The 15,000-nt window shown below is 43.4% G+C and overlaps 4 protein-coding genes across 6 annotated transcripts in view; 2 read left to right on the forward strand and 2 right to left on the reverse strand.

Moving 5' to 3' along the window:
• myh11a (myosin, heavy chain 11a, smooth muscle) overlaps window positions 1-5,509 on the reverse strand; it is a 31,615-nt gene extending 26,106 nt beyond the window's left edge. For all 3 annotated transcript variants that reach the window (XM_046861116.1, XM_046861108.1, XM_046861098.1), the window contains exons 1-2: window positions 5,355-5,509; window positions 201-563 (exon numbers count right to left, since the gene is read on the reverse strand). In XM_046861116.1, coding sequence (XP_046717072.1) covers window positions 201-542 — 342 coding nt within the window. In that variant the 5' untranslated portion in view covers window positions 543-563; window positions 5,355-5,509. The remainder of the gene's footprint in view (window positions 1-200; window positions 564-5,354) is intronic.
• Window positions 5,510-7,842: 2,333 nt separating this feature from the next.
• Window positions 7,843-9,666, reverse strand: cep20 (centrosomal protein 20). The gene is made up of 5 exons (XM_046861329.1): window positions 9,530-9,666; window positions 8,535-8,732; window positions 8,341-8,425; window positions 8,163-8,227; window positions 7,843-7,989 (listed from the first exon to the last, which is right to left on the reverse strand). The coding sequence occupies exons 1-4, from the start codon at window positions 9,555-9,557 to the stop codon at window positions 8,176-8,178; spliced, it is 363 nt and encodes a 120-aa protein (XP_046717285.1). The 5' UTR covers window positions 9,558-9,666; the 3' UTR covers window positions 7,843-7,989; window positions 8,163-8,175.
• Window positions 9,620-12,933, forward strand: ube2g2 (ubiquitin-conjugating enzyme E2G 2 (UBC7 homolog, yeast)). The gene is made up of 6 exons (XM_046861318.1): window positions 9,620-9,722; window positions 9,947-9,982; window positions 10,077-10,122; window positions 11,870-11,988; window positions 12,103-12,243; window positions 12,415-12,933. Exons 1-6 carry the CDS (start codon window positions 9,680-9,682, stop codon window positions 12,525-12,527), a joined length of 498 nt encoding a protein of 165 aa, XP_046717274.1. The 5' UTR covers window positions 9,620-9,679; the 3' UTR covers window positions 12,528-12,933.
• Window positions 12,934-13,462: 529 nt separating this feature from the next.
• Window positions 13,463-15,000, forward strand: part of usp40 (ubiquitin specific peptidase 40) — a 29,760-nt gene continuing 28,222 nt past the window's right edge. Inside the window, exon 1 of the mRNA XM_046861142.1 lies at window positions 13,463-13,736. Within this exon, the coding sequence (XP_046717098.1) occupies window positions 13,664-13,736 (73 nt within the window). The 5' untranslated portion in view covers window positions 13,463-13,663. The remainder of the gene's footprint in view (window positions 13,737-15,000) is intronic.

The following is a 15,000-nucleotide window of genomic DNA, read 5'->3' on the forward strand; positions in this document are numbered from 1 at the left end:
GAGAAGGACGTACTGACCCTCACACCCACCACTAATATTCTGTGAATGTAAATGTGTGTGTGAATGTGTGTACTTGAGGTATGTGTGTGTGTGTGTGTGTGTGTGTGTGTGTGTGTGTGTGTGTGTGTGTGTGAGTGAGAGATGTTGTGTTTTTGTGAGTTGAGAGAGTGTGTGAGTGTGAGTGAGAGATGTGTTTTTACGTAGATGAGGCCGGAGAAGTATCTCTCGCGCAGGTTGTGGAGAACGGAGGCTTCGTTGAGGCAGGTGAGCTCAGCCATGTCCTCCACCTTGCTGAATTTGGGTGGGTTCATCTTCTGGACGTCGTCCTTGTTAACAGTGATTTTCTTGCCATTGTCCATCAGCTCCACCAGCACCTCATCTCCCTTCTCTTCCTTCATACTGGCCGCCTCGAAGCCATGTTTCTCGGATGGAACCCACACCAGCTTCTTGGCGGCCCAGTCGGCCTGCGCCACCGGGCTGTTAAAGAAATCTTTATCTGCAAAGAGGAACTTCTCATCCTCGCTCACGGTCTTCTTACTCATCCTGAGTTCGACTCGGGACAGCTGCACACACCAAGCATATAACACACACTCACTCCTGTGTACACTTTATCTCACACACACACACACACACACACACACACACACACACACACACACACACACACACACACACACAGCCTGAACAGTAATATTGATAAATAGAGATGTGACCCTGCATGATGGATGTATTGTGTGTGTGTGTGTGTGTGTGTGTGTGTGTGTGTGTGTGTGTGTGTGTGTGTGTGTAGTGGAGCAGTGTGCAACGTTGTGTGATCCACATGGCTCCTGATGTATTCCTCATCTTACAGACACTACGCTGAAAGTCTTGTGTGAGTCTTGAAGCTCATGCGTGATGAGAAAGAGTTAACGCTCATCACAGAGTGTGTGTGTGTGTGTGTGTGTGTGTGTGTGTGTGTGTGTGTGTGTTTGTGTTCCTGGGGGAATTTCAGATGCAGGGTTTGATGGGAGATTAATTTAACTCAGCAGCGCATCTTAAACGTCCAGCCATGTCAGCGCCCACTGCACAATTCCCACAATTCCCAGTGGAGCTCAAGTTGAGATGTGAGAACTGCAGCTGGGAAATGAGAGCAGAACCAAACTGTTGCTCACTTCCCCTACACATTACACCCTACATTCTACACCCTACACACTACACACTACACCCAACACTCTACACCCTACACCCTAAATTCTACACCCTACACCCTACACTCTACACACTACACCCTACACACTACACCCTACACTCTACACACTATACCCTACATTCTACACCCTACACACTACACCCTACACCCTACACACTATACCCTACATCCTACACACTATACCCTACATCCTACACACTACACCCTACATCCTACACACTATACCCTACATCCTACACACTACAGCCTACACCCTATACCCTACACACTACACCATATACCCTACACTCTACACACTACACTACACACTACACCCTACACACTACACTCTACACTACACCATACACCCTACACTACACCCAACACACTATACCCTACATCCTACACACTACAGCCTACACCCTATACCCTACATTCTACACCATACACCCTACACTCTACACACTACACCCCACACTCTACACACTATACTCTACACACTACACCTACACACTACACACTATACCCTACACACTACACCCTACACACTATACTCAACACACTACACATGCTATAGGTGGCAGCCATTTTGATCAACACATCAACACACACACACACACACACACACACACACACACACACACACACACACACACACACACACACACACACAGAAACATCCTGAGATGTTTGTGTGTGTGTGAGTGTAAGATCATGTCTTCTTCAGGCATGTAGCGGTTGCAGAGGTTCATTTGTATGCTGCGATGTCCTTATAAGGTCGAGTGAATGTGGAGTTAAACATCCAAGCAACTGAACGAGCAAACACACTCCTTATAGGGAAGAGTTATTCACCATGAACACACACACACACACACACACACACACACACACACACACACACACAGAGCATTTATCCTGAAATGATAACACAGGAATAGCCAAGGGTGGAGGACACACATACACACACACACAAACATGCACAAACACACACACACACACACACACACACACACACACACACACACACACACACACACACACACACACAAAAACACACATACACAAACACACACACACACGCACATATACACACACACTCCTGAATGATGTAGTTAGATATATAATGGACTCATCAGTGTAATGTTTTTACTCTGAAATGATTTGATGTTTTTTGTTAAAATGTGAATCTAAGAAAATAATGCAAACTGAGAGAGACTGTCTGGTGTTGGAGAGACGGTCTGGTGTTGGAGAGACAGTCTGGTGTTGGAGAGACAGTCTGGTGTTTGAAAAATGGTCTGGTGTTAGAGAGACAGTCTTGTGTTTGAAAAACAGTCTGGTGTTAAAGAGACAGTCTGGTGTTAGAGAGACAGTCTGGTGTTAGAGAGACAGGCTGGTGTTAGAGAGACAGGCTGGTGTTAGAGAGACAGTCTGGTGTTGGAGAGACGGTCTGCTGTTAGAGAGACAGTCTGGTGTTACAGAGACAGTGTTGTGTTAGAGAGACAGCCTGGTGTTAGAGGGACGGGCTGGTGTTAGAGGGACGGGCTGGTGTTAGAGAGACAGGCTGGTGTTGGAGAGACAGTCTGGTGTTAGAGAGACAGTCTGGTGTTGGAGAGACGGTCTGGTGTTAGAGAGACGGTCTGGTGTTAGAGAGACAGTCTGGTGTTAGAGAGACAGTCTGGTGTTAGAGAGACGGGCTGGTGTTGGAGAGACGGTCTGGTGTTACAGAGACAGTCTGGTGTTACAGAGACAGCCTTGTGTTTGAAAAACGGTCTGGTGTTGGAGAGACAGTCTGGTGTTCGAGAGACAGTCTGGTGTTATAGAGACAGTTAGAGAGAACAGAGAATACTGGGTACATTCCACTGCAGGAGCTGAGGAGCCACAGCAGAGGAACAGCTGACTTCCATCTTTAAACAAACAAACAGATTGTTTATGGAGAAAAAGGGGCGGAGCTTCCTGCATCCTACTGTCACTTTAAACCAGTTAGGTTTCAGCTCCATCAGCGTGAGTGTGTTCATTTTGTGGTGAAGAAGATAAATGCTTTGAGCAGCTCAGTGCTGAGACTCAGAAAGCCTCTCTGGCTCAATGCCCAGAAAACTCCTGACCTTTCCATGGAGCTGTGTGAACCCTGTTCCTGTAAAACCTTCTCTCCTCCTTCTCATTCCCCTTTTTCATCACATATCCCTTATTTCCATAAGTAAGTTGAGTTTTATCAAAATGAGAACAGACAACGCATGCTGCACAACTGCTGGGGTCTAAAGTTCCACACTTTAGCGTGATGTTCATGTGGTGTTTTCATCTTGTATGCGGGACATGTAGCTACCCCGACTCTTCTCTAAACCCACAGCAGATCCCACAGTGTGTTAGATTCACTGCCGGGATTAGCTTTAGCTCAGATTACATAAGGCAGTCTGATAAACCTCCTATCAGGAACATTAGCTTGCTGAAATCTGAAGTTTATCCCTGAGACACACACACACACACACACACAGATTACTGCTGTTTTTGTGTGTGCAATGCTTTCACTATAGATTTCATTTTAGGTTACAGCTGCTACTTTTTCTCATTAGAACTGAACGAGTCCCAGGTTTTACCCACAAGAGACAAATGACACCCAGTCGAGAGACTCGTCTTCTGTTCGTGTAAAAATGGCGTTAATAAAAACAGTTGTTTCAGTGTTTTTTAAGATCAGAGCTGCAGTCGATGCTGAAACACACTTCATCCAGATTTTATATTTATTGCATTCAGGTTATTTACATTTACAGCATCACACAGAAGCCATAATCCAGTGTCACTTACAATCATCTCATTTATACACTGAGCATGTGAGGGTTAGGGGCCTCGCTCAGGGGCCCAACAGTGGCAGCTTAAAGGTGCTGGTGTTTGAACTCATGACTTTCTGATCAGAGGCTAAACGTCTTAAACGTATTAGTTATAAACATAAACTTATATGTAATAAACTTATAGATGCTAAACTTCTACATTTCAACTTCATAAACACTTTCTTTGTGTGTGTGTGTGTGTGTGTGTGTGTGTGTGTGTGTGTTTGTGTGTTTGTAAAGCTGATTTGGGACTTTGAACTGATCTGATGTCTTAATCACCAAGTGAATACTTTCCTCATATTCCATTCAGGAGGACAAACAGGTGGACACACACACACACACACACACACCACAGTGGGGAAGTGTAAAAGCTTTATTACTTCCGGCTTCCTTTCACTTCAGTTTGTCTGCAGTATAAAGGTAAAGAAACACTGAGTTTAGAACCTAAGCAGCAGCTTCTTCCCCGAACCAGAAACACACCTGACACAGTTTTTTAGAGACCTGTGACTGCGTACGTGTGTGTGTGTGTGTGTGTGTGTGTGTGTGTGTGTGTGTGTGTGTGTGTGTGTGTGTGCTGTTTACCACATCACTCAACAGAATGCAGCGCTGTATAACCATATTAGGAGAACAGGAAACGCTTTGGTTAGTTTTGCTCGATCATTTCATCTGTCACACAATGAACCGAGTTTCCTCCTTCATTTCCCCAAAACACTTCACTTTAACACTTTAATCCTCCACTTCTGTACTGTCAAAGTGTGTTACTACACACTAGAAATGTGTAAATGTACAACTATACTTCATTTCTGTACAGTCAACTACACACACACACACACACACACACACACACACACACACACACACACAGTGCAGCATCATTATTTGTCATGAATATGAGCAGCTTGAGGAATTTAATTAAAATACATATGAGCAAAAAAACAACAGGAATCACACATCTAACCGTATGTGTGTGTGTGTGTGTGTGTGTGTGTGTGTGTGTGTGTGTGTGTGTCTTTTCACTGAAAGCATTCTAAACCTACACAGAAAATCTGTGATTTAGCAGCACATTTTGGCAAAATGTCTCCCTCTCACTCACTCACTCACTCACACACACACACACACACACACACACACAAACAGTACTGTATGCTCATGCTTAAAAATAATTGTGTGTGTGTGTGTGTGTGTGTGTGTGTGTGTGTGTGTGGTTTGACTGTACAGAAATAAGAATAGTTTTACATGTGTGTAGTAACATCACTTTACTTTCAGTACATTACAGATATAATGGAAAGTGTACAGTGAGGTAATAAGAAGACAAAATTAGTAATACGTGTTAATAAATAGTAATAAGAGGTAATAAGTGGACTTACAGATGTTGGATGAAGGTGTTCAGTGGTGGAGGAGCTTCACACAGCTGTAATTTGGAGACTCTGAGTCACAGAGAGCGATCCAAATTACAGCAAATATCAACGTGCACTTCATTTAAACTAACAGGGAGGAGTGGCTAGAAGTAAAGGGGGCGTGGCTAAAGTTCATGATTATGGAAAAAAAATGGAGGGGCAGGAGGGGCACTGTTACCTAATACCCCTGCCTCTAACTCTATCAGTACTACCCCAACCTAATACCCCTGCCTGTAATTCTATCAGTAATACCCCAACCTAATACCCCTGCCTCTAACAATCAGTACTACCCCAACCTAATACCCCTGCCTCTAACTCTATCAGTACTACCCCAACCTAATACCCCTGCCTCTAACAATCAGTACTACCCCAACCTAATACCCCTGCCTGTAATTCTATCAGTAATACCCCAACCTAATACCCCTGCCTCTAACAATCAGTACTACCCCAACCTAATACCCCTGCCTCTAACTCTATCAGTACTACCCCAACCTAATACCCCTGCCTCTAACAATCAGTACTACCCCAACCTAATACCCTGCCTCTAACAATCAGTACTACTGACCTAATACCCTGCCTCTAACAATCAGTAATACCCCAACCTAATGCCTGCCTCTAACAATCAGTAATACCCCAACCTAATACCCCTGCCTCTAACTCTATCAGTAATACCCCAACCTAATACCCCTGCCTCTAACTCTATCAGTAATACCCCAACCTAATACCCCTGCCTCTAACAATCAGTACTACCCCAACCTAATACCCTGCCTCTAACTCTATCAGTAATACCCCAACCTAATAGCTCTGCCTCTAACTCTATCAGTACTACCTTAACCTAATACCCCTGCCTCTAACGATCAGTAATACCCCAACCTAATACCCCTGCCTCTAACTATCAGTAATACCCCAACCTAATACCCCTGCCTCTAACTATCAGTAATACCCCAACCTAATACCCCTGCCTCTAACGATCAGTAATACCCCAACCTAATACCCCTGCCTCTAACTATCAGTAATACCCCAACCCAATACCCCTGCCTCTAACTATCAGTAATACCCCAACCTAATACCCCTGCATCTAACAATCAGTACTACCCCAACCTAATACCCCTGCCTCTAACAATCAGTACCCCAACCTAATACCCCTGCCTCTAACAATCAGTACTACCCCAACCTAATACCCCTGCCTCTAACTCTATCAGTAACACCCCAACCTAATACCCCCATCAATGTAATAGCCCTATAATGGGTGTAGTTGGGGACAACTTTCACACAGGAGTGAGTCATGTGGTGTTTATTACAGTCTGCATTTTTTCTTCACCTTCTCCCAACATGGCCAACACTACACTTATCTACAGAGGAATCCCATACAGAGAGGAGATCCCTCTAACACACACACACACACACACACACACACACACACACACACACACATTCCCACCACTCCAATGGAACTTCCTATAAAAGGACAACCTCTTCCAGAGCACCATAAATCACCACTGAGCTGCCTGATAATGTTTCCATCAGAGCTAATGTACTCGGAAAACATACATACACACACACACACACACACACACACACACACACACACACACACACACACACACACCTGGAGTTCAGACTCTGCTCTACATCAGGGCCATGCTAGATTTCTTTAGAAACAAGAGAGACAGAAAAGGTGAGAGAGAGAGAGAGAGAGAGAGAGAGAGAGAGAGAGAGAGAGAGTGAGAGAGAGAGAGAGTGAGAGAGAGAGAGAGAGAGAGAGAGAGAGAGAGAGAGAGAGAGAGAGAGAGAGAGAGAGAGATGTACAGCTCCATATAAGGTCAGTGTAGTCTGGAATCTGCAGTGCAGTGTGTTTAATGTGTTTAAAGTAAAGCTCACAGTGACTAAATATGGGCCAACAAGATTTAAGCTTGTTTACTAACCTGTAAACAACACACACACACACACACACACACACACACACACACACGCACACACACACCTGCTGCTGATGTACATCTCTATCTCTCAGTCTGTTTGTTCACAACCATCATCAGTTTATAAATGTCAGTTATATACAAATTAAATTAAAACTATAAACAAATATTTGATTTGCTGGTTTACTGAAATTAAATCTGATTGTTGCAGTTTTTAATTTTCTGTCAACTGACTTTCCAATAATATTGTTTGCAGTAATGAGTTATTTATAATTATACAAAATGTATTATTTCTGCTAATGATAATAAACGTGAGAGAATGTGAGTAGCAAATAAACCGTTTGAGTAAAATATTTCTTTATTTATACATTTGCTTATTTTTAAATTCCTGTCTGGAGTAAATTTCTTCAATGTAAAATGCGGATGCTGCGGAGCAAAAACACGCAAACAGCAGCGACACCCTCAGGCCACACTGAGAAATGCAGTGTTACCACATTTAATCTGAGCTAATCTCACACACACACACACACACACACACGCATTTTAAAAACAGATTTTATTTTTCGAAAAGAATAGAGAGATAAAACAGAAATACTAAACCACTCAGGAGCAACAATATTAAACAATATTAAAGCTGCTGTGACCTGGGTCACGTGCCCTCTCACTGTCACGTGACTTCCTCAGCTCTGGAAAATAAATGTTACTTATTAGAGATGATGAAACGGAAATAGTGCTCGTGTGTGTTTGAGTCTCTCACCTAATAGGGTGTACTTGTGACAATGCGTGTGTGTTTGTGTGCAGGTGTATTTTTGTGTGAGTGACTGTGTGTGTATGTATGTGCGTGTGTGTAGCTGTCTACCTGACATCTTTCTTCATGCTCTTTCCTCATTCAGGAAGTGAGCGATAACTCCATACAGCAGAGGGCTATTACACACACACACACACACACACACACACACACACACACACACCCCAATTTATCCTTAGGACCTCATTCTGTTTTGCTGGCGTGTGTACACACAACAATGCATACTCACAGTTCCCTGGTGCTTGGCTCTTCTACAATGTTCAGTTCATTGGCAATGAATGTTCGGTCCAGAGGAACATCCTGCTGTCCTGACTCTACACACACACAAACACACACACACACACACACACACACACACACACACACATTGTCTGACTGCCATATCAATGAGATAGAGTAGGGAAGTTGTGTGTGTGTTTGCACCTGTAGTAAACACAGACTCTGTGTGATGGTACTTGTGGAACCTGAGGTACTCGTGGATCATCTGGTTGATGAGCAGCATGTGAGGACCAGGTGAAGGTCGGGTCTCACTTACATCATCTAACGCTCTGAACACCTCTGCCCTCATCCTCGCTCTGAGCTGTGGGAGAACACCTCGCACCTCCAACATCTCCCTCAGGGCTGCGGCACACACACAGACAACGACACACACACACACACACAGCGACACAGACAGCGACGGACGCACACACACACACACACAGCGGCACACACACACAGCGGCACACACACACAGCGGCACACACACACACACACACACAGCGGCACACACAGCGACCCAGACACAGACAGCGACACAGACACACACACACACACACACACACAGCGGCACACACAGCGACCCAGACACAGACAGCGACACACACACACACATATACAGCGACCCAGACGACACACACACACACACAGCACACACACACACACACACACACACACACACACACACACACACACACACACACAGCGACACAGACAACGACACACACACACAGCGACACACACAGACAGCGACAGAGACAACGACACACACAGACAGCGACACACACAGACAGCGACACACACAGACACACACACACACACACACACACACACACACACCTGTATTTATGAACCTCATACACTATTTATTTACTGTTATTGATTGTAAATAAGACACTTGTGCACTTGTGTAAGATGTGAACTGCAGTGTGTTTGCTCTGCACGTGTTCCCTGCACAGTGACAATAATACAGTTGAATCTAATCTAATAGTAAAATCTGGTGTATTGTATAGATCAGACTAAGTGCTGAGGTAAATTAGCATGTCACACACTGAGACTGTGATCAGGAGTTTAGTGTTTTATTAATTAAACGTGTTTATTACAGTTTAATCTGCAGTTTATTAAAGTCAAAATGATAAAATAATGAAGTTTAAACCCACCGTTTTTCAGATCTGTGATAGACGCCATGTTAACTCGGGTTCCAGTTTATATATAAAAGTAAACTAGGGCTGTATTCCTGCACCGGAAGCAGAACAGTGATGTCACATTACCATTTCCGGTCCTGCTCCGTGGTGGATGTGTAAAGCGTCATGGCCGGAACTGCGTTAAAGAGATTAATGGCGGAGTATAAACGTGAGTTTATTTTTTATTCTTCTTCTCTCTCACACACACACACACACACACACACACGCGCGGAGAGCTGCACAGGATAACTCGAATCTTGCGCGTGTTTACTGTGTGATTTTGATGAGATGGAAGTGTTTACATTACAGATGTTGTAGCTTCACAAACACTGCACTTAATATCACTGAATATTTACCATGTGTTTGTTTATTGTTTTTCAACTTCAACTTCAGAACTCACTCTGAATCCTCCAGAAGGCATTGTGGCAGGTAAAGTGTCACTAATCACACACTCCGGGGAGCACTAGGCCAGATAGATTGTACTAGTCTTGTGTGTGTGTGTGTGTGTGTGTGTGTGTAACAGGTCCTGTGAATGAAGAGAACTTCTTTGAGTGGGAAGCTTTAATCATGTGAGTATACACAATCGAATACTCTGAGAACACTTGTTTGTGTATACAGGGAGTGCAGAATTATTAGGCAAATGAGTATTTTGACCACATCATCCTCGTTATGCATGTTGTCTTACTCCAAGCTGTATAGGCTGGAAAGCCTACTACCAATTAAGCATATTAGGTGATGTGCATCTCTGTAATGAGAAGGGTGTGGTCTAATGACATCAACACCCTATATCAGGTGTGCATAATTATTAGGCAACTTCCTTTCCTTTGGCAAAATGGGTCAAAAGAAGGACTTGACAGGCTCAGAAAAGTCAAAAATAGTGAGATATATTGCAGAGGGATGCAGCAGTCTTAAAATAGCCAAGCTTCTGAAGCGTGATCATCGAACAATCAAGCGTTTCATTCAAAATAGTCGACAGGGTCGCAAGAAGCGTGTGGAAAAACCAAGGCGCAAAATAACTGCCCGTGAACTGAGAAAAGTCAAGCGTGCAGCTGCCAAGATGCCACTTGCCACCAGTTTGGCCATATTTCAGAGCTGCAACATCACTGGGTGCCCAAAAGCACAAGGTGTGCAATACTCAGAGACATGGCCAAGGTAAGAAAGGCAGAAAGTCGACCACCACTGAACAAGACACACAAGCTGAAACGTCAAGACTGGGCCAAGAAATATCTCAAGACTGATTTTCTAAGGTTTTATGGACTGATGAAATGAGAGTGAGTCTTGATGGGCCAGATGGATGGGCCCGTGGCTGGATTGGTAAAGGGCAGAGAGCTCCAGTCCGACTCAGGCGCCAGCAAGGTGGAGGTGGAGTACTGGTTTGGGCTGGTATCATCAAAGATGAGCTTGTGGGGCCTTTTCGGGTTGAGGATGGAGTCAAGCTGAACTCCCAGTCCTACTGCCAGTTTCTGGAAGACACCTTCTTCAAGCAGTGGTACAGGAAGAAGTCTGCATCCTTCAAGAAAAACATGATTTTCATGCAGGACAATGCTCCATCACACACGCCCAAGTACTCCACAGCGTGGCTGGCAAGAAAGGGTATAAAGAAGAAAATCTAATGATATGGCCTCCTTGTTCACCTGATCTGAACCCCATTGAGAACCTGTGGTCCATCATCAAATGTGCGATTTACAAGGAGGAAAACAGTACACCTCTCTGAACAGTGTCTGGGAGGCTGTGGTTGCTGCTGCACGCAATGTTGATGGTGAACAGATCAAAACACTGACAGAATCCATGGATGGCAGGCTTTTGAGTGTCCTTGCAAAGAAAGGTGGCTATATTGGTCACTGATTTGTTTTGTTTGGTTTTGAATGTCAGAAATGTATATTTGTGAATGTTGAGATGTTATATTGGTTTCACTGGTAAAAATAAATAATTGAAATGGGTATAAATTTGTTTTTTAAGTTGCCTAATAATTATGCACAGTAATAGTCACCTGCACACACAGATATCCCCCTAAAATAGCTAAAACTAAAAACTACTTCCAAAAATATTCAGCTTTGATATTAATGAGTTTTTTGTGTTCATTGAGAACATGGTTGTTGTTCAAATTAAATCCTCAAATAAAATTAATCCTCAAAAATACAACTTGCCTAATAATTCTGCACTCCCTGTACACACACACACACACACCTTATTCATCTTTATCACCACATTCTGTGCACAGCTGCTTTAAGACAATTTACATTAAAACAGTTCAATCTAATTGAATATATTACTGTCTCTGTGTGTGTGTGTGTGTGTGTGTGTGTGTGTGTGTAGGGGACCTGAGGATACATGTTTTGAGGGTGGTGTGTTTCCAGCTCTCCTCAGTTTCCCCTCTGATTATCCACTCAGTCCTCCAAAGATGAAGTTCACCTGTGACATGTTTCACCCCAACAGTGAGTAACACCCCCCCCCTCCCCTTCTCTCTCACACACACACACACACACTTACAGTAACTGCAGTGCTTCCCCTTAAATAACTGAATCAGTAAACTGTGTGTGTGTTTGTAGTTTACCCAGATGGACGTGTGTGTATCTCGATCCTTCATGCCCCTGGTGATGATCCAATGGGGTATGAGAGCAGTGCAGAGAGGTGGAGTCCTGTACAAAGTGTGGAGAAAATTTTACTGAGTGTCATCAGCATGCTTGCAGGTACAGACACACACACTTTTTATTCATATATATATATATATATATATATACACACACACACACTTTTACATAAGCTCAATGATTATTCATCATTCAGACACTGTGTGTGTGTGTGTGTGTGTGTGTGTGTGTGTGTGTGTGTGTGTGTGTGTGTGTGTGTGTTTTCCTCAGAGCCGAATGATGAGAGTGGAGCTAATGTTGATGCCTCTAAGATGTGGCGAGAAGACAGAGAGCAGTTCAACAGACTTGCTAAGAAGATTGTCCGCAAATCACTTGGGCTCTAAGACACACACACACACACACACACACACACTGAGCACTTTATCTGAGCCAAGCTTCTCCTTCACTTACCTGATGGACAGGTGATGAAGTGAAGGAGCTTCTCCTCTTCAGCTGTTTTTAGCTCTGCTCCTTAAGTGTGATGAAGATGGAGAGACAGAAAGAAAAAGACAGCGTGATTCTCTCTTTAGATGTACATTTGTTTTTTCAGCATGTAACAGCTTTAGTCTCATACTGCATTTAGAGAACCCTGTAGGATTGTGGGAAAAATGAAAGACTGGGATTTTGGCTGATTATAGTATTTTGCTATAAAAGTGATACCTTTTAATTAGTAAATTATTTTTCTGGACTTTCGGGTTTTTGTTATTTTTGCAGTGACAATAAACACCAATAAAACCCCCTGAACCTTCACGTGTGTGTCTATGTGGGATATATATAAAAAACAACCTAAAACTGCTCCTTTAAGGTGATTGTGGTCAGAAGGATGTGCTTCAATGGAACAGAGAAGAGTAACTAAATGGGTTCAAAATAAAGAGAACGCATCTGTTAGTGTATTTGGACCCACCACGTTCCCCAGGAGGGCAGTCTATGGTACCAGGTTCAGTTGGGATTTAGGTCTCAGCACAGAGACCCGCTGAGACCCGTTAAAGTGGTAAATGACTTTCAAATTCAATGTTTGTTTTTTTTATTGATAAACAAATATGAACAGGTTTGAACTCTGCTGTGATAAATCTTTTTGATGAGCAACAATAAAGCTTAAAATTGTAACATTTGTTTTTGTTATTTATACAGTACAATCACACGTGTGTGTGAGTGAGTGTGAGAGAGAATTAACGTTGGGTTTCAACGTTAGAGGGCGCTATTACTTGTTTTGGCCTATAAACCCGGAAGTGACATTTGAACTCGGATTCCCATAGTGCACCGCGGTGGTGTGAGAGGACAACATGGCTGCGCTCTGAGCCGGATTCAGCTCCGTGTTTCCGCATGTAGTGAGGAGCAGTTTTTACTATTGAGGGTTTCATCTCCCAGCGTTTATGATCCTGAGGGAGCGGAGTCTCAGGAAGTGATGTGAAGGTGATATGATGGTGATGAGAGCGCTGCAGAGTGTTCCTGAGGTGAGATAGCTCTCTCTCTCTCGACCATGTTCGGAGATCTGTTCGAGGAGGAGGAGGAGAGTTCCTCTACAGCCACATCTACCACCACCCAGTCAAAAGGTACATATGTGAGTGTGTGTGTGTGTTAGATGATGTAGGATGTGTGTGATGCATGATGAGTGTGTGTGATGTAGGATGAGAGTGTGTGTGTGTGTGTGTGTGTGTGTGTGTGTGTGTGTGTTAGATGATGTAGGATGTGTGTGTGATGTATGATGAGTGATCACAATCCACCACTCTGCAACTGTGTGTGTGTGTGTGTGTGTGTGTGTGTGTGTGTGTGTGTGTGTGTGTGTGTGTGTGTGTTTTCCTCAGAGCCGAATGATGAGAGTGGAGCTAATGTTGATGCCTCTAAGATGTGGCGAGAAGACAGAGAGCAGTTCAACAGACTTGCTAAGAAGATTGTCCGCAAATCACTTGGGCTCTAAGACACACACACACACACACACACACACACTGAGCACTTTATCTGAGCCAAGCTTCTCCTTCACTTACCTGATGGACAGGTGATGAAGTGAAGGAGCTTCTCCTCTTCAGCTGTTTTTAGCTCTGCTCCTTAAGTGTGATGAAGATGGAGAGACAGAAAGAAAAAGACAGCGTGATTCTCTCTTTAGATGTACATTTGTTTTTTCAGCATGTAACAGCTTTAGTCTCATACTGCATTTAGAGAACCCTGTAGGATTGTGGGAAAAATGAAAGACTGGGATTTTGGCTGATTATAGTATTTTGCTATAAAAGTGATACCTTTTAATTAGTAAATTATTTTTCTGGACTTTCGGGTTTTTGTTATTTTTGCAGTGACAATAAACACCAATAAAACCCCCTGAACCTTCACGTGTGTGTCTATGTGGGATATATATAAAAAAACAACAACCTAAAACTGCTCCTTTAAGGTGATTGTGGTCAGAAGGATGTGCTTCAATGGAACAGAGAAGAGTAACTAAATGGGTTCAAAATAAAGAGAACGCATCTGTTAGTGTATTTGGACCCACCACGTTCCCCAGGAGGGCAGTCTATGGTACCAGGTTCAGTTGGGATTTAGGTCTCAGCACAGAGACCCGCTGAGACCCGTTAAAGTGGTAAATGACTTTCAAATTCAATGTTTGTTTTTTTTATTGATAAACAAATATGAACAGGTTTGAACTCTGCTGTGATAAATCTTTTTGATGAGCAACAATAAAGCTTAAAATTGTAACATTTGTTTTTGTTATTTATACAGTACAATCACACGTGTGTGTGTGTGAGTGAGTGTGAGAGAGAATTAACGTTGGGTTTCAGTAGAGGGCGCTATTACTTGTTTTGGCCTATAAACCCGGAAGTGACATTT

Source organism: Silurus meridionalis, chromosome 1, assembly GCF_014805685.1.
Source record: "Silurus meridionalis isolate SWU-2019-XX chromosome 1, ASM1480568v1, whole genome shotgun sequence".
NCBI classification, from domain to species: Eukaryota; Metazoa; Chordata; class Actinopteri; order Siluriformes; family Siluridae; genus Silurus; species Silurus meridionalis.

Coding starts and splice junctions, on each gene's coding strand:
- cep20 (XM_046861329.1), bottom strand. CDS start 9,557: ATGGCGTCTATCACAGATCTGAAAAACG. Junction 8,426..8,534: donor AGAGTCTGTGTTTACTACAG/GTGCAAACACAC, acceptor GTGTGTGTGTAG/AGTCAGGACAGCAGGATGTT. Junction 8,228..8,340: donor GAGCCAAGCACCAGGGAACT/GTGAGTATGCAT, acceptor TGTGTGTAATAG/CCCTCTGCTGTATGGAGTTA.
- ube2g2 (XM_046861318.1), top strand. CDS start 9,680: ATGGCCGGAACTGCGTTAAAGAGATTAATGGCGGAGTATAAAC. Junction 9,723..9,946: donor ATTAATGGCGGAGTATAAAC/GTGAGTTTATTT, acceptor CTTCAACTTCAG/AACTCACTCTGAATCCTCCA. Junction 9,983..10,076: donor TCCAGAAGGCATTGTGGCAG/GTAAAGTGTCAC, acceptor TGTGTGTAACAG/GTCCTGTGAATGAAGAGAAC.